At 38.4% G+C, this 18826-nt stretch overlaps 1 protein-coding gene across 7 annotated transcripts in view; it reads left to right on the forward strand.

The window, feature by feature from the left end:
- The window catches only part of VMP1 (vacuole membrane protein 1), a 70863-nt gene that overhangs the window by 45882 nt on the left and 6155 nt on the right, over positions 1-18826 (forward strand). For all 7 annotated transcript variants that reach the window (XM_054847208.1, XM_054847209.1, XM_054847210.1 and 4 more), the window contains 3 exons: positions 2662-2742; positions 6512-6628; positions 9093-9154. In XM_054847208.1, the coding sequence (XP_054703183.1) occupies positions 2662-2742; positions 6512-6628; positions 9093-9154 (260 nt within the window). The remainder of the gene's footprint in view (positions 1-2661; positions 2743-6511; positions 6629-9092; positions 9155-18826) is intronic.

The raw sequence follows: 18826 nt of genomic DNA on the forward strand, positions 1-18826 counted from the left end.
TATAATTATAATAATATATATTTTATTAAACCAGCTGTGCTGCAAGCATTAGTTTGTAGATCACTTGCTAGAGAGTTCGCTTCCAATTCCAGCTTGTAAAAATTAATGCAGCAGTCTGTTAGCAACACAGCGTAAGATAATGGGTAAATATGTTAAAATTAGAATGGAAACAACTTCCACTGTAATATATCATGGACCTATTTGAATAATTGTAGTGTTTTATTTTAAAGATACTTTACAATGAGATTTATGGAGCTGTGAAAAAAATCTTTAGTGGCTTATAAAAGTGAAAATATTGTTCTAACCCCAGGAGCATTGTGAAATAGTGAACAAAATAGGAACTGAAAATATCATGGTCACATTCTGTTTTGTTATAGAGTGGAGGGGGAGACAGCTGAAATTCCTACATGAGGCACTGCTTGTTCAGTTCACCTTTTCAAAGAGCAAAATCTGTTGCTGAAAGGACAATATTATTGTTACGCGTTAGCAAACTTTTAAATTTGAAATCAGTTTGTAGGGAAACTCTGAAGGCATATTTCTACTTCTGTATTTGGATCAGGAATTAGAATACCTGTGGTCTCCTTAGTGGGCTGCATTTTATGTCCCTTCTTGCTGGCTGTGTGATCACTCTGCAGAAATTTTGCATCCTTTTCAGTTCACGTCCCAAATCCTCGTGGGACCGAGTGTGTATATTAGTGCTGAGCTGTATTAGTGATCATTTATTACCTTGTTTCGGTTTTGTTTACTAACTTGGAAATAATTATGAGGGAATTTTAGTTTGAGAAGGAACAGCCCTCGACGTCGCAAGACTTTTGGACTCGGTTCACTGGCAAATTATCATGCTTTGTTATTTATAACAATTTGTGTGCAAATGCATTCTTTTAACTGAAAAGCATGAAAAATTTTACTTTATTTGTCATGTAGGCATGCTCTAGACCTGGTTTTGCTAACCTAACTTCAAGGGTTCGGTGTCAGCCTCACTGGGAGTAGGTTTTAATCACTCATGCATACTGTACGTATCCCAGAAGTTCAACAGAAAAATATCAGGAACGAGTTTTCAATAAAGAGTGAATATTTCACCTATTCCATTTTGCAATAAGGCATTCATGATCCCAAGGTGTTACTCCTGGTTGCAGTTAGCAAAAGAGGGTTTATATTCTCCTGTGGGTGAAAATGTCCCACTGTAAGATGTAGGAAATCTCCTTTATTTGGCATTTTTCTTTAAGTTGAAGTATCTATTTTAATTTGGGTTATTTTTTCAACTATAAAGTATAATAAATAGAATTATTCTGATTTCAGTAAGAATTGGGGTTTTTTTATTTGAGAATAAAAACTATTTTTAAAGCACTGCAAAGGAGAAAAGTTACTATTCGAAAAAGGGATGTAAAAAGATAGCAAATGGCCTTATCACAGGTATTTATTTTTATTAATCTGGCATAGAAAGTTTTGACAGTTCTCTAGTTCAGAATTTAAATAATATGGAAGAACATTGTCAAGTACTACAAGTAATTGTAATTTACATGCATTGGTATAGAGTATTGAAAGTTTCAACAGAATTGTAATAAGGTTACAATTACATAAATTTAATTCCGTGGTTATCTTGAAGTCTAGAATTTAGAATTTAATTAATTATGGATTAAACTACCTTGTGAAATTTATCTGTTTTCTGCAAAATTGAAATCAGTGAGTATTGCATTGCTATAGGAAAATCAGCTTTTTATTGCTTATATGAAGGGTTTTAAAAAAAGAATTAATAATTACATTTTAAAGTTTGGTATTACCAAGGATACTCAGCTTTTTTTTTGTTATAACTGCTGTTGCCAAGCCTGAATAGATAATATTGACCTTGATTTTAACTTTTTTGATAGTTTTGCATCAAAAGAATTTTACTCGCATGTAAATTCACTTCTCACATTCAAATAAACTGCTTGTGAGAATCTTTATTTTTGCTTTTTAAAATGTTTACTCTGTATTGGGTAAACTTTGAGACTCTTGAGTTTATCCTGAGTATGTTTGAAAGTTGTGATCACAAAATAAAAGTCAGCAGCATCTTCTTAGCATGGCTTTGTCAGGAACAGCTCACAGGTTCTGTGGTCTGCTGCCTTCGTTGCTTTTAAAGTATTTTAGATTCATCTCTAAGGATTTAATGAACTTTACAAGTCTGTTGTAGGGAGTACCTGGAATTAGCTATTTGGATTAAGATCCTGGGTTTGAGAGTAAAGATCTCGGGATATAATGGGTTTATTATATTCTGGCTTTGTGTTTTGAGAAAGTACCTTTTTAACATTGTAAATGGTGTTGAAGGAATTAATTCCCTTTGCTTGTTGCAGGAATAAGGTATAAGCAGCCCTGGCGATTCAAAGATAAGGGGAAATAAATACTAGAAAACCTGTTTCCATCATAGTGTGAACTTAGTGCCACTTGCAGGGTTTTGAAAAATAAAACTCAGTACATGTGGGTGGTCAGATTTTCACACTGAGCATTTGATTTTCTCTCTTTTCCCTCTAAACCCAGCGTTTCAAATTGGCCTTTTTGTTTTAAAAATTCTCCCAAATGCTAATTAGGAAATCCCAAAGCATGGAGGATATTGAAGTCACGTACATTTTTACAAATGTTTATTTTAGGTTTTGCCTTGTTAATGCTTTGTTTTCTTCTTTGCAGGATTTTGCTTCCCGGGCTAAACTGGCTGTCCAGAACCTGGTGCAGAAGGTCGGGTTCTTTGGCATTTTGGCCTGCGCCTCGGTAAGTTCATCTTTGTAATCACAAATTGCACATGGAATGTACTGCAGTGAAACTAATGCTGCGAACTGTGACTTGGTTTTGTCCGTACGGAGTCCGTACGGAACCTCGTGCCTTCTTGGCTGTTTCTGTGTTCTCTGTGGTACTTGGAGAAGTGGGATGGTTGTGGTACTGGCAAGTACAATAGCATGGAGAAACTCCAGTCCTCGATTAGTACCAAACACAGTGAATTCTGCAGAAAAGCACAGTTCTTATCCCTTCCTTCAACTTCACCGTCGGACTTCTCGATACTAGTTCTCCTTGGAAGAAAATCAGTTTGGAATAATTCTATTTCCTTTTTAATCCATCAGAAACAAATGGTGCAAAATCCCTTTTTTTGAAAGATAAAGCCATTCATTGTACAGTTCAGCGTGGTGTGGTGAGACCTGGTGAAAACAGGTCACTTCACTAAAGATGCAAAAGCCTCGTCACAGTAAGGAAGACTTACAAAAGACTGAAGTGAGACATTCTTAAAATCCAAGAAGTTTCTGTGTTTCTGTTTCAGACCAGGGTGCTCCCTGCTTTTCATGTTGAGGCCACGTCCTCTCTAACAGAGGCGTATGCACGCTGCTGCTCGCCGCTCTGCGCCAGTGGGTATTTGGCAGATCAGATCAGGTGCCCACTGACAGTTACCCTGTTGGGACTTTCCTTGCCCAGATTATTAGCTGGCAAGATGAAGCAAGAGTTGTATTATTACCTGTAGATTCTGCTGGAACCATATTATTATTTCTCGAGGTGTTTATGGCCTATAGCTTACAGTACTTGACACCTTCAGATCCATAGATATTCATGAATTGAAGAGTGGAAAACTACCTGTATAAATCCTGATTAGGATATCCATCCACAGTAATTCTCCTAAGTCTGCTCTGGAGATATCTCTGGGTCACTAGGAACCAGAGGGAGCACAATGAGGAAGCCAGTTTGAGTCGTGGCTATATGAACTACAAACTGCTTGTAGGGTTTTTTCTCTCTAAGCAAGAGGTGATAGGAGCATCTCCGCTAGTGCTATTTTAGCGTTTTAAGGAGGATAATACTGTTCTTCTGGAGTATAAAAATATTGAACCATTTGAGGTTTAAATCTCTCTCTGGAAGCTTAATGCAAACTGGTAGGAATGGTGTGCCTTATTCTTCCATCCCCCAGGCAAAATGTGGGATGTGATGCACAGAAATGTGATTACAGGGAAGGGGGGGAAGTGTAGGTCCCCTATGATCCCATTCTTCCGGAATAACCACAGCCATTAGCCAGCTGCTCAGCTGATGAGGTCTTAGTTCCACACTTGTCTAGCATCTCTGTTTCCTAAACTGTAGAGATGACAATGCCTAACTATTAGCTCAAATGTAAGGAACCTGTGTTAGCTGGAAAGAATTAATCTGATCGTAGTCACTGGCATACAACTTCTGTTTACTAATCTTTTGAACTCCCCTTATATTTAGAGTGGAGACGTAGGTTACAAGCTGTTCTTTAAATCTTTCCATCCAGTAAGCTCTTAGACTGCTCCTTCACTGCCTCTGACTCATTACTCTAGTCACCATCTTGTGAGACATCACTGCACAGCCTCTTCTCTCTGTCTTGTGTAATCAGAACAGCTTGTAGCTGGCAGGGACGAGTTCCTGGAGTGGCCGGACAAGGTGAAATGTGGATAAATGGAGAACATGAGGAAGGAGTTGGTAAACACGAGAGGTGATGTGTAAACGCTTCGTAGTTCCTGCTTAGTAATACCTAAACATTTGCTTAACTTCTTACCTACTCACTGCACCGTTCTTCAACGCGCTCTGAGCTCCAGCTTCCTTTTGCTGAGATAGGCTGCCTGGGCTTGGGGCAGGGATGAGGAATCACGAATCCACCACAGTGCATTTGAGGATTTGTCAGTGTCTTTACAGAGTAACTGCAGAGAAGCAGGAAAAAGGGTGAGGTTAAGCGTGGCAGAGGAATTGAAAAAGCATAGGGATTCCAAGCTATACATTTTTGTTGCATCTGTGGGTGAGGAAGGCAGCTCCCCACGTGTGCGTTCCCCCACGAGCTTCAGGGCTTCTCTTGCTTGTTGCTGCTTCTCCGTACGCTGGAAGGTGTCTCCTTTACTTGCCCCCCTGTAATTGTGATCTTGCTTTTGGATTTTAACCCGTAATTTAGTTGGGTGTATTTTTTATGATTAGAGAACTTGCTTATGAAGTGGTAATGACTGTCCTAGCTGCAGGTTGTTGTCTGTCAAGCAGTGGCTTCTAAATGCTACATAAAACCACAATCAAATTGAATTTAAAACTTTGCAAGTTTATCCAGTGAAGTCAACTGAATGTAATGTTGTTAAGTGGCAATAAGAAAGCCGTATTATTGTCTGGAGCTTATTTCCTATGTAAAGGCAGCTCTGGGGAAGGAACAAAGCAAGAATTAGCCCTGGAAGATCCTTGCTGTGACTTGTGAGAATTTGCCCTCCTGTCTTTATGGGCTTTTTTGGCAACTCTCAGTACTGCGTGTGTGTGTTTATTCAAAAACAAACAAAGAGAAAACCTCGCGGGCCTGCTAATATACCCCGATGGGGACTTGTTGAGTAACTTTTGCCTGTGATATGTTTAATGCATTGATGATATCCACAGTTACCGCTGCCTAAAGCATGCTCCCTCTATGGTGATACTAATGCAGTAATGAAAATGTGCCGTGAACTTACAAAAAAACCCTCAAACCAACCAACAAAGAACGTACTTGAGACCTAGAGCAGACTTGGCTCAGAAGAGCAAAATTATCTGGCTGTGGTATAAGTAAATAATTTACTAGCCTCCTATGCCTGAGACAGCTGTCAGAGGTAAAGAATCATTTTCGTTGAAGTGGAGCATGTTTAGAGACCGTTTCGGGGCATGATTAGAGACCGTTTCAGATTTCTTCCTATGCAGGTGGTGTTCTGGGTGCTCATAAATTTGAATTGCTAGTCTATAACAGCTAAGTATAACCCTCATAAGCTTTCTCACAGATTTCAGATTTCCATCCAGTCAGTTGCAAAGTTACTATCCTTTTATGGTCCTCTTTGTTTGTTTGTTTGTGTAACAAAACAACACAAATACTGCAGGATATTGGCCCAGTAATACACTGCTACTGGGAATTACACATACCCCACGCATTCACTCAGACAGTCTGCCCTTGTACAGCACGCTAAGTGTGAAAGGTTGGAATCTGGATACTTTCTTGGTTTAATTTCAAAAATATTTTACAGATAGTATCACAATACCAAACGTCAAGCCAACAGTTTAACAATAAAAAAAAAAACCCAACCAACTTTTAATTTTAAATGAAATGCATATGCTTAATAAACTGGATACATATGACTGTAAATGCCAGTTTTTAATGTACTTTCTCAGATGGAAATCACTGGGGATCATTTTGAACACTAGCTTCCAAGAGTGATGTGCTTGTCAGTAAGAAAATTTGATAAATCACTCAAAATGGCTTTACTGTGGTTTCTGTGCATTTCACATGGAAAACTTTTTGTTAGCTTTTTTAAAATCCAAGGGTAAGGAGGGACTCTGAGAATGGAATTGTCTGGGACATTGTCTAGCTGAATCCCAGAGACTTAAGTTATGTGGTGCGACATTGACATTTTTGTAAGTATTAAGACACAAGAGTTTTGGATCAAGTTGAATAAGGGGAAAAATGTTCATTTTTCAAAGTTTCAAAGTCTGTCGTGTTCCTGTTCATCTAAGTGCGTGCTGCAATTCATGAACTTCTTTCCCTTGCACTTCGTAGATTCCAAACCCGCTATTTGACCTGGCCGGGATAACATGCGGACACTTTCTGGTTCCCTTCTGGACCTTCTTCGGTGCAACCTTGATTGGGAAAGCAGTAATTAAAATGCACATCCAGGCAAGTACTACACCTCCCTTAGGGCGCTGGGGTGAAGGCTTTTTCTTCTCTCTTTTTTTTTTTTTTTTTTTTTTTTTTTTTGGACTGTTACACTGTGTTACTTCGTAATGAATTCTGGAGTCTCCCTTCCTGACCTGAAGTAATGGAAATTAATTTGGTGCAAAGGATTTACAATAAAGGATCTGCTAGGCTTCTTACGCTCAAAACTTAGGCAACTGAATAATTTATAGCTACAAACTAATGAGCTCGCTGCCTACACCACTCAGGAAATTGGTGGTTAGCCAAGTTATTTACCTACGGTTTTTACCAGACTGAAAGGACTTCGTACTCATAATGAACTTGCCTTTTTGGTAACAAATACTCATTTCAAAGAGCACTGCAACTAGCCTTTACCGGTTAAGCGGCACTTTTAAATGCTCCCTTTTATCTCAGTTGAGTGTGTAGAGAAAAGCCCACTCCTTTCAGGCCCTGCAGCAAGCAGCCTGGGGGTACAGCTCTGGGCGTATATTCCTTCAAGCATCGTTAGCAATTTTTGGTGTCCTCAGTCTGTATTATTTTGAAAGGGCCCAATTTCAGAGCATGTCCAGTTTTTCTTGCTAACTCAGAGGTTTACCGGATCTTCTGAATTTGGCAGTCGGAATCTCCGGTTGCTTTCAAAAATTTTGAGTCTCGCTTTTAAAATGCGTCATCATTTTGTCCAATGAAAGATGAAGTATTGATTCCCTGGCGATTCTTTACTGGTGGTGGTGGTGTTAGTGCTGCATCGTTAACTGCATGGCTCTATTTGTAATGATTAGAACCACTGTTTTCAGCTGGGCCTTGGTTATTTTTAAGCATCTCTGTAGGACTGGTGCAGTGCCTGTAGCTGTGTTGCTTGGAAATCTTTGCTGTCGCTACATTAAAATAGCAGAAGCTATTACTAGTATAAAATTACTTGTCTAGTACCCTCCTCAAGCTGCTTAAAAATCTTTTGCCCTGAACAGAAGATTTCAATCTTTGACCCTTTTTTTCTTCCCATCTTTTTGTAAATGGTTATTTTACTTTGCCCAGTCCTTAAACAGAAAATAAATAGATTAAATAAAATAAAAATAAATAGATCTGAAAATTCTTTCATTTACTGTGATAGAACAACTTTTTCCCCACACTTATTTTTGTATTACCTGCTTTTAAATCTGTGTAGCTAGAATTTGTTCTGGCAACATAGAAAAGTGAAATAGTATTTGTGTAATACTCCTTTTATTATTTTATTTGTCTTGTTTAGCTAGCAGAATGTTCGCTATGTAATTTATAGCGCTCCATGCTCAGATCAAATGTAAGTGCAAAAATATTTCCCAGTGTCTCGTACAGTTGGTAAATCATCTTATTTTGTAATACGTTTAGCCATCAGAACTCTCTTTTCTGCGATGCTCGATTTCAAGCATACTCTTGTGCAATAGCCTTGAATTTTGTAGTGATCTTGCCGCAATTTGGAATTTAGGAAATGTAAGAGTCATGGAAAAGGCTTTTAATGAAATCTCTCTCTAGACAGGAAGCGGGTGACTGGTACAGTGGCCGTCCTGGAGCTGCTTTTAACTGGCCTCTTCCTCCGGACCACAAAGTCATTTTGTGTAGCTCTAGTCACATCCCCTCTTTCCAGACCAGTGGTTGCAGTTCTCGTTAGGTCATCTTTAAATTGATTTAAGGAGACTGTGGGAACTGTTTGTGTGTGTATACGCACCTCCATACAGTCTTGCTCTTTGCAAACCAACAAGCTGTCAAATATGACAAAATTGGAATTAGCAAAGGCTATTTTAACAAAATTTTAAGTTGTGTTAGAAGAGAAGGGAGTGGTAAAATTCCTGACATTTGGAGTTTCTGCAAAATAAGCTATGTGTTACAGAAGTTTCTTTTATCGAAATTACACTGTTCCAAGTAGTCTGTTGCATTAGAGACAGTGACAATCAAAGTTTTTTGAACAGCCAGGTACCTGATGGCTCTTACTTTGTTCTTCACTGAGTAGTTTTTGTTATGTTTCTGTCTGGAGCACATGAACTAGGGGACTAAAAGATACGTTATTTTTCACTTCTGTGATCTTTAAGTACATGTGTTTGTGTAAGGGGATGTGCATTTTTCTGCACAGTGATGACTGTTTTTCCATTAAAACATTGTTGACGGAGTAAAGTGACCTTGAGCTTCTGGGAATTTAAGTTTGGGGAGGATGCGAATGGTTATTAACACAGGCTACAAAAACATCGCAAGAAATGAAATCTATGAGGAAATAGAATAATAAACAGCTTTTCTCTCTCCTGCCTCTTTTTGAAAAGAGTATTGAAAATTAAAGGTCCCGAAAGAAAAGAGAAGGGAAAACTATGTGTGAGTGCTGGAGAAGCTGTCTGGTTGGAAAGGAACATAAATTGTCGTACCCCATTGTCTCTGCTTCCCTTTTGATCAAATGTTTCTCTAACTGATGTTTTCCTTCCTACAGAAACTTTTCGTTATTATAACATTCAGCAAACATATAGTGGAGCAGATGGTGTCCCTAATCGGGTGAGTAATTCTTTAACACAGTAATACCTTTACTCATTAAGTGGAAAAATACTGGAGGGGTCAAATTAGATGTGCTGAAAATTGTGCTTTGCTTCGAAGTGCAAGTTTTGGCCAACACATAATTTAGGTCTTATTTGCAACTTCATTCCTCACCTCAAAGGCTTCAAGAAACATAATAGCTCTGAAGGTCAGATGGGCTGAGTATGTAGTACCACGGGGTAACTTTCCCCCAGGAATATGACGCAGCTCTTCCCGTTATAGATGGCTACACGTTTAGCTGCAAATAGACTGGTTTTTATGGACTTTCTTCAGTGTTGTGGTGTGATGCGATGACCAAAAAAAAGAACGAACTGTGGCGATCTATGGCGTGTCCCGCGACGGGAATAAACATCTTCCATAATTTGAACTACCTTATACATTTAAAATATTAGATCTCTCATAAAATGTCTGAATGAGAAATTCAGTGTGTAGAGTTATGTCTCCATTCTGTTAAACTTGGTTTTTCATAGGAGAAATGATAGTTTTCATGGATAAACTGTTCCTACTTTGAGAAAACTTTTTTTTTTTTTGTTAGACTGAGTTCTTTAGCAATTGATTACTATTTCATTTTTTAAGTGAAAATCTCAGTTTAAAACAAGAAAACTAAGCAAAAACCCAACTAACAAGAGCTAGGGGAAGAAAAACAAAAGACAATTAAACCAACATACTTATATGTTGCCTCAGTGGGTTTGAATGAAGATTGGACACTGATGAAGAAGTGTGAGATTTTTGCCTCATATCTACCTGTTCAGTCATGAAATTCAGTGTAGTTTTAAAATCCATTGTTGATGTTAACGTTTCCTGCCTGGTAATCCAGCAAATAACATTGCAACAGTGCCTCTCTAACCATGCAGATGTGTCATAAACTGCTTGAATGCAAACAAAGTGTGCAACTGAATTTATTTAAAGGTAGGCAACTAGATCAAATCATACAGATTTCATCAAAGATTGATGCTTAATTGTTCAAAGGAACAATTGTGTTCTTGTGGGGTAGGAGTGGGGGAGCTACTGTCTGTTTTCAGTACACTGATCAGATTAATGTCAGGGATGGACATTTGAGGTTTTAAATGTGAGTCTCTAATATTTAAATAAAAGCCTTATTTTTATTTTTGTTTTTTAAACTAGATACCTAGTATGAATCCATAAAATAAATTCTAAGGTGTTTCTACTTTTCCAAGGTCTTTCAGTTGTTATGTGAGGCAAATTGATCGACGCTTTGCGTCTATTTTCACATAAAATCCAAAAAGCCACACTCCTCAAGAACAGTTTCAGGGGAGGAATGTCTGGAAATAATTCCTTTTAAAATATGTAAACTTGAAGTAGTAATGCTATAGAAAGAAAAAGGAGTGTCAGAAGAAACATTCTGGGCATTTCACTAATGAAACAAATCCTGACTTTATTACTTCCTGATCTTCTGATTGGGTGTCTGGTTTGTAACAAACTTCAAAATTAATTTGTTGCTTTTAACATTATTTAAAAAAAAATAAAAAGGAGAAAAGTGGCTACTATTAACCGTCATTAGTTAGCTTTTCTTAGTACCAGTCACACTAGACAAGTTACTACTAACTTTTGATCTGCACTGCTACTAGGTCAGGTATACTTCCAAAGATTTACTCTCCTGCAAACCTTTGAGCCAAAACTAGTAGTTTTTTCCTACTTCATCTGTCTTGGAGATAATTTTGCATCGAATTACTTCGAATGCATTCACAAGACCTCTGCTGGATTCAGATTTTATTAGATGGCTGATGTCAGAGTTAAAAAATGTTCTCGGGAGACAGTAAGATTTTTGGAATGTCCCGGTATCCTTGACTTTTCTCAAGCTGTCTGCTAGCATTACCTCATCAATTTCTTTTAGAGTGGAGTATAAAACATGTTAAACAATAGCTTGCATTAAATCCCTTATTATTAAATTAAAATATAGTTCTATTTAATGGTCAGTAACTTTATTTTAATCAAATTCTATCTGACACAATGACTTAAGACTTTTTTTTGTCTGGGATATTGCTCTTACACAATAGGAAATGTCTGAGCACAATACTTTAAAATAATGAACATAGTAATATACAGGATAACTAAAATCGAGACAGAAGATTGAGTTATGAGATAAAGTCTGAGGATATTTGATTTTATAAGCCAGAGAGAATTTCTCGATAGCTACGTGAGTCTTAGTCAAAAAGCAAAAATGATTCACCTGCAGACCTTGCCTGTAGCTCAATAGTTGTTTACTTCTGTTTCTGGCCGCTGCTAGCATTGCACACTAAGCCTGTCGTAACCAGGCTTCTTTAATATAATTTAGGGTAATTTGATTTTACAATTTTGTCTAGGTCTCCATTACAAAAGGATCATAAAATACTCCTTATGTTAATTAAATATGGAAAGAAAAGGAAAAGAGTATGTAGCAGGAAATTAAGAAGCCGCTTACAAAAAAAAAATTGGAAAAAATTGGTGGTAGCTAGTGTACCAAAAAAAAAAAAAGGTAAGAAGGATGATGGGTGGTGGCAGCAGCAAGGGGAATGGCAGCCGTGAAGACAGAAGGAACAAGGAGACCTGGATGGATTTAAGAAACTGAACCCAGCAGGAGTCTGGAAAGCTGAAGAGGTTTACAAAGATACTGGTAGCTCACATGAGGCGGGTAATTACCAACCCGTTCTACCAGTTAGTAGTTGAGAGCTGTATTATTGCTGTCTAAAATGCTAGAAGAGGATAATGTTTTCTCTCAGGTTGTATTACGTTCATCAGCTTTTGTGAGGGAAGATGGTGTGTAAGAGTTTTGTCTTCAACTCTCTGTTAAGTGACAGAATACAACTTACTGATCATCCATGTAAAATAGTTGGATGCTGGTTTCAGGCCAAACCTAGCCCATTTGAAATGTTTAATTATCATGTGTGGTGTGGGTTTTCTTTTGGCTCTTAAATCTTTCCGTTTAATTTTTTTTTACCTACAGCTGCAGGATTGTTTATGAAGTCACACTAAGCATATTGCTTTTAAGCACGATCACATTTTCTTTGAAGTGGCGGTTTCAAATGTGGATTAAGAATTCCCAGAAAACTACTAAAAGAAATAGTTCTCAAAGCAGACACCATCCACAAAACTACCGTCGAGCCATCGATTCTGGGTGAATGTTCAGAAAGAAAGAAAAAAAATCTAATTTTTTTTTTAATTCAGCATGCTCTGTTCGTATTTTGTGAAAATGAGCTAATAATTTTTGAGCTTCAATAGAGACCTAAAAAATTTATAAACATGTTTTACATAGCATCTGAACTTCAGTGGCAAATGGTAGGGCTGCATCCCTTGTGGACAAATCCCACCCTTGGGGCAGAGAGATCCCCTGACTGACTGGGTTAATGATAAACTCAGGCTGCAGGAGCTCTTAATTAGAGAGGCCGTGATAGTTACTCAAAGGGGAGCGTGAAGTTTTGGAGTGCTCGTGTGGGAGCCAGGTATGCTGTCGCCTTAGCTAAATGAGGGAGCTACTGCCTGTAGCAACTGATGCCTTGCTGATTTTAAGAGGAGAGGCTAATCTATTCAATTAATGAACTGAGTCAATAAGCTAATTTGAAGTTTAAATAGAAGCTGGCGAAATGCATGTAAAAAAAATAAAATTGCATACTTCCGCAGATTTTTAGAAGTTAATTTGTTGGTGCCGTGCTCTGTGGGTGAGGCGTGTTAACAGCGTGAAGTGTAATTCAAGAAACTCGGACCTGAAAATCTACCCCAAAATATCAGTGCTTCTGAAGGGTTTCTTAACCTGCTGGGTTTTGTGGAATGAATTGTCATGCTTACCAGCTATGCAGGCCAGTTTGAATGATTGCATGTCTTAAAGAAAAACAGTTTTTGGTACCAGGTACTTGAACCATTGCCTTGACAAACCAGTTTGCTATTTATTGTGCCATAATTCTTTGCTTCACAACTTAATCTCACTTGATTCTTGTAAGGAACGTGATGTTCCTTTCACAAAAAAAGTACAAATGAAATCACGGTGACTGATGTAACTGGAAACTTTGCTTAAAGATTGTATAGTTGGGGTTTTTTTTCAAAAATAATTTACAGTATGGGTTTAGGTTAGTTCTTTAGAATATAAGTAAGACCAGAAGCTACGGTGATAAAGGGCTGTACCAGAAATCAGCGATCCTGGGATGGGATGAGCCCTTTTTTTGATTCGCATTGTGCCATGTGGTTGCCTGGGGTTTTGGGGGCCCCCGGCAGGGTGTGACCCCATAGCGTGGCCTCTGCCAGCTCATCTCCGCTGCTTCAGACCCCTCTGCTCCGGGGTTAAACCACAACAGCAGATCAGCGTCAGGGGAGCCGGGCACAGCCTGCCAACCCCACCTTCTGAGTTTGTGGCCCTTTGCTTTGCATGTCTGCCAGAACGTCCATATCCTGTTGAACTGGCGTCTTCGTTAAAGGATATTTTGAAAAATAGGTTCCAATCAATATTTAAAATAAAACCCGTGTGGTAGAATTCAACTGAAAATAACCCAAAGTGGCTGAGAACGTGGATAACTGAGCAGTGACTTCAAAATCTCCCGAGAGGAATGCTTCTGGAAGGTTATACCAATACACCTGACATTTCTTGGTGCAATAAATCAATGGCTCTCCTCCCACAAGTATATCAGAAACCTGTGGGACTGTGCCCTCATAATACACCCTGTACACAATAGATCAGCTCTGCACAAAAAAGGCTTTAGCGTCTTGAAAGGGACACAGATGTGGGTGAAATTTGAGTAGCTTTGGTGTTGAAAACCTTCCAGTGGATCACAACAGAATTATAAAAGTTTATTTGCAAAAGGCTTGCAGGATTTAACTCCGAACAAGCAGCCTTTTTTAATGAATTGTGTACAGAAATAGTGCTATATCTTTAAAATACAAATAGAAGTTTCCTTACAAAGAGCAATACTGAGCGGAGTTAAGAACCAGCAGTACAGAGATGTTGCAATTCCTATTTTTGAATGCATTGATTTTAACGTAACAGAATGTCCCCAAGAAAAAAAATGTCTTGCAGACAGCTTGGTTAACGTGGGTATTGGAGTGTAGCTCCAGGTATAAATGACGTCAAACGTGTAACAATTTTAGCTTAGTAATCTTCAAATAAGATATTTTCTTTCTTGATCTCGTAAAGCAAGTGAATCTGCCAAGTAGCCTTTTAACCCCCAAAATGTTGCTGTTGATCCTGACCATAAACCAGATTTATTTTCTGCAGTTTTAGAACCCTGAACACTGATAACATCTAAGTTTCACCAAATGCTCTGGGGCCGAGGCTGAAGCTGAAGGCAGCTGTGGTTACTCCCTGGGTGATTTGAGAGCCCAGGTTTTGCTGCCACTGCTCTCTCGGAGCCAGGGTCCAGGTTTGCTGCAGCATCATCTGGGGCTGAGTCAGGGGGAGCCTGAGCTGGGCTCTGAGTCACTGCAGGGTCCTGATGTTGGCGGAGCCTCAGGGAAATGGATGGTTTAAATACTGTGAGAATCTTTATCAGCACAGGAAATGACAGCTCATTAAAATACTAACCGTTAAGCCTGTTTAGATCACTGTCTGGAAAAAAATTAACCATTGAAGGTTCAGATAACTTTCAGGAAGAAAGGTGCTCTGTTTAGATGGTGAACACGGTACGCAAATTAATCAGCTTTGCTAATTGTCCAGTGGCATACAAATATTTCCGCTGGTATCTATTTTTCAGTAGTTTATAAAATGTCTAACTTTCAAAGAAGTTGATACCATGCTGGAGCAAAACTTCCAGTTCCTTTTGAGGGAGGGATGGCTAAAATAACCGAATATGGTGCCCCTTACTAAAAGCCTTATTGCTTTTGAGCTGCAGGATGGATTTTTCTTGTGTTCCTATAGGGCAATGTAGAAATGTGAATTTAGTGCAGAGAAACCGCGTGTGGGAGGTCGGGTGTGATGATTTATGGTGTTTTGTATAATTGTTCAGAAGGTGAAAGCCTTTGCTTTGGTCTTCTGGCCTAGCTGTCAATAGCTTGTCTGATTTACATAAATAAATTTTAAAAAAGAGTTGGAGGTACTGGGAGGGAAGGCTCCATCCCAGCACACTCCCTCCTTCCTTGTCGCATTCTTCAGTGCCACTTAACTCCTTTTTTTGCAGAAGGAGATAATCTCTGGCCTCGGGTCATGCTTGCTCCAGGACGCAGGGTGAGATCCTGAACGTGTGCAGGGTTTGTGCTGGCAAAACGCACAGTGATGTTTTCCTTTTAGTTTGGTTTTCTGTTTCAAAATTTCTTTGGCTGTTGTCTTCATTTTGAATCGTAGTGCTGGCATTTCCTAAAAGGATGTTTTTCTGTAGCCGGACTAGCCCAAATGGCTGAATCTGAGCAAAATGTGTATGACGCCGTTCGTCCCCAGGCTCTGAGAGGGTCCGGAGGAGGACAAAGCGTGCCTGCCAGAGTCTGGCAAAACCAGTCCTCCTGTTAACAGTTAAACGGTTTTTCCAAATTAACAGCTGTGGATATTAGAGAGATCACCCATAAAATGGGGTTGTGACTCAATATTGCATCACCTTTCCAAGCAGGGCTTCGGTGTGTTTCAGCCTGGGAGCCTGGCGGCTTGTCTGCACCAGCTATTCAATTATTATGGTTCTCATTTCCCTTCAGATTATTCTTTCCATGATAAAATGGACTTCCATGTTTTTAAACCTGCAGCACTTAATGTTTCTTGATCATCAGAACTGAGGTACTCATTCCAGTTGTTCGCTTGAGCTGCTGAATAGGGTAGGAAATTCAGAACTTAATGCCATTGAAGTTCTTATTTACTTTTTGTAATTTCCATCAGAATAAATGGGGTTTAAGAACTGCTTAATCATCACTTGCTGTCAGAGGCCTCTTACAAATGAGAAAGTTTCATTAGCAGTAAAACCTCACTGTATTAACGTCCCTAAAATGTGAGTCTACAATGGCAGCTCCGTGTTTCTTGGAAATACTTGCTAATTCGAACCTTTCTCTCGGGAGAAGTAGGTGGATGCCCACACGTGCAGAGGTTTTTATAAGACAGGAACTTTATATCCTAAGTTGTGTACTGATAGATTTTTTTTGTGTGTGTGAAATGTTATCAAAATGATTCAAAGATGCAGCATTTGCTAGAGAACCGTACTTCAGCATTTAGCACTGCTTGTAGTTATTTGAGTGCTCACAAACTCTAAAAGGATAGCTTATGAAATTTCAATAACGTGAGTAACCAGCACTCTTAAAGATCTTGTAAGATGAAAAATATGCCTTTCAAAAGTGCAAATATCATGATGAAATGGTTTTAAAGAAGTGTTTTTAATATTAGTAAAAATGCAATTGACTGAAGTACTGAATAACTTTCTACTTCTTGTTAAGCTGGCATAGGGAAAATACTTTTTTTTTTTTCCCCCCTTCCTTTTGGTTTGGTGCTTCAGCCACGGGCACTTGAGAGAACTCCTGCCTGTAGTTCCAAAGCTTCTGTTAAGAAGATAAGTTCCCCAGGAATCTTCCCTGCCACTTCATGACTAGTGACGTGCATTCACATATTGACAGCCATTCTTCGAAAAGCAAATTAATACCCTGTACAGTGTATTTTAATAAATACAGTTTTGCTGTAACTGGAATGGAAGTTTTAGGGCTCACTGTCAGAATCTGTTCATCGTTGGTGTAATTCTTAAACTAATCCTAGAACAACTTTGCTGAATCTCTGTAGTGTGGTGCCTCAAATACTCTCTCTGAAGTTTTATTTGTTGGAAAAAAAGCGATACCATTTTTCATTTGGATAGAAATCGTGGCTCTTAATTAAAAAGAAATAATCAAAGATGCATCTGTTTAATTACAAATACCAGGTAATACTTCTGAAAACAGGCTTCAACAGTGTTGTGTTCAGCGAAGCAAAATTCTTGGTGGGTGTTTATGTTGTAGTATTAGAATGCAAGTAATGTTTTTTACTGAAATGTTATGATAGTAATGAATTTAGGCTACACCAAAGGCTAGTGCAATTATTTGAAGGTCTGTTTTTGGTTTCAATTTTTTGTGAAACATCCAATTTTAGCAGAGAATCAGAATGAATTAAAACAAGAATTGTTGTTTAATGTTAACTGTTTCTAAAATTTCTTCTGAATCAAAATTTCTTCAGAGGTTTTTTTCCTGAGGAAAAAAAAATCCAAAGCACTTTTCCCTGAATCTTATGGTAAAACTGTGGTAAATCTTTGTTTTTCAAGGCAATCTTGTTGAAAGGACAGGATACACAAGAACAGCACCTCTCTTCCTAGCAGTGTGTCCTTGTTGCTGATTAACTGCAAAATTAATTAATAGCAATGATAGCAACTAGTGAAATATATCTCATTGCTTATTTTGGCAGACAACTTCTAGTGAATGACCTTTTTTTTTTAATTATTATTTAATTGAAGTCCTTAAGCACTGAGTAAGACCTATCTTTGAAGCCTTTAAGAAGGGCCAGCAGGTTGTGTGTTTGAGGGGGGCTGTGTGTTTTGTTTTGGCAGATAGAGACTGTGGATGAGCTAAGTTCTGTTGTGCAGTAAGGTCCTTTCATTTTCTTGTCCTTTCATATTCTTTCTTTGAAAGACAATAGGTTTGATTCTCAAAGGAAAAGGCAAGGAATTGGTTTTAGATTATTCTACAAACAGGGTTATCTTCCAGCATCTTTCCTTCTTAAGTCGGATGTGTAAATACGCCTGCGGTTTGCATCTAGAGTCCTGAAACTGCAGCAGCTTGTTGAAGGTGTGTCTTCAAGTCATGGCAAAGTGGCGCAGAGTTATGATGCAAATCGGCTCCTTCTGCCCGTGTACCTGTGCCGGGTTGGAATGTAATCCTTGAAAATTTATACTGAAGTCTTCCCCCTTCTCCTTTGATAAGAACAGGGTTAGTGAGCTGAACTTCACAACGTTTGGGAGGGAGAGGGGGGTTACCACTCACTTCTTTGTAATTAAATAAACTGCCAACTGATTTTTAAGACTTCTAGATCTGAGAGGATGTCTACACTTTGTATATTAGGCTACATGTATGTTAGCTGGTTGATTAAATGATTGAAGTTTGTTGAAAGAGTCCAAGTAACTGATACTGTCCTTCTGAAATGGGATTTCAAGAATTTTATTCCTAGTGCTGTGGCTTCATGATTTTCTAGATGTTACTCTGCTTCATTTTACTCCTTATTTAAATTTATGTACCTTTTTCAGTATTAAAGTCTCTGTGAACGTGCAAAACATTGCAAAGTTTTAGAAACCAAGGTCCTTGCACTCAGGATCTTACAGTTCTTCAAAACAGCTTTAATAAAATGAATCTCATGCACTTAATTCTTAGTCATGCTCACAAAAGGAAAAAAAAAAACAACAAAAACAACTGAATACTTTTAGCGAAAGCAAATTTGAAATACAGTGTTGATGCACCAGGATCTCTTCAAGCCATCTGAACTTGGCTTTCACTTCTGGTGTTTAATGCTAATTGGGCACTGACTTAGTTCAGTTCTCAGAAAAAAATGGAGGCATTTGAACAACCATTCTGTTAATCATTCATCTCTCATCATTTAAATATTCCTCATTTCATAATCATGCAGAAGTTTAAAAGTAAACTATTACCTTTCAGTAGCTTTTCCGGGCTTCCAAGTGCCATTTGAAAAAGAAAAGAAACCTCAAAATGTAACTCCCTTCAAAACGTGTG

The sequence above is a fragment of the Grus americana genome, chromosome 19 (assembly GCF_028858705.1).
Source record: "Grus americana isolate bGruAme1 chromosome 19, bGruAme1.mat, whole genome shotgun sequence".
NCBI lineage: Eukaryota > Metazoa > Chordata > Aves > Gruiformes > Gruidae > Grus > Grus americana.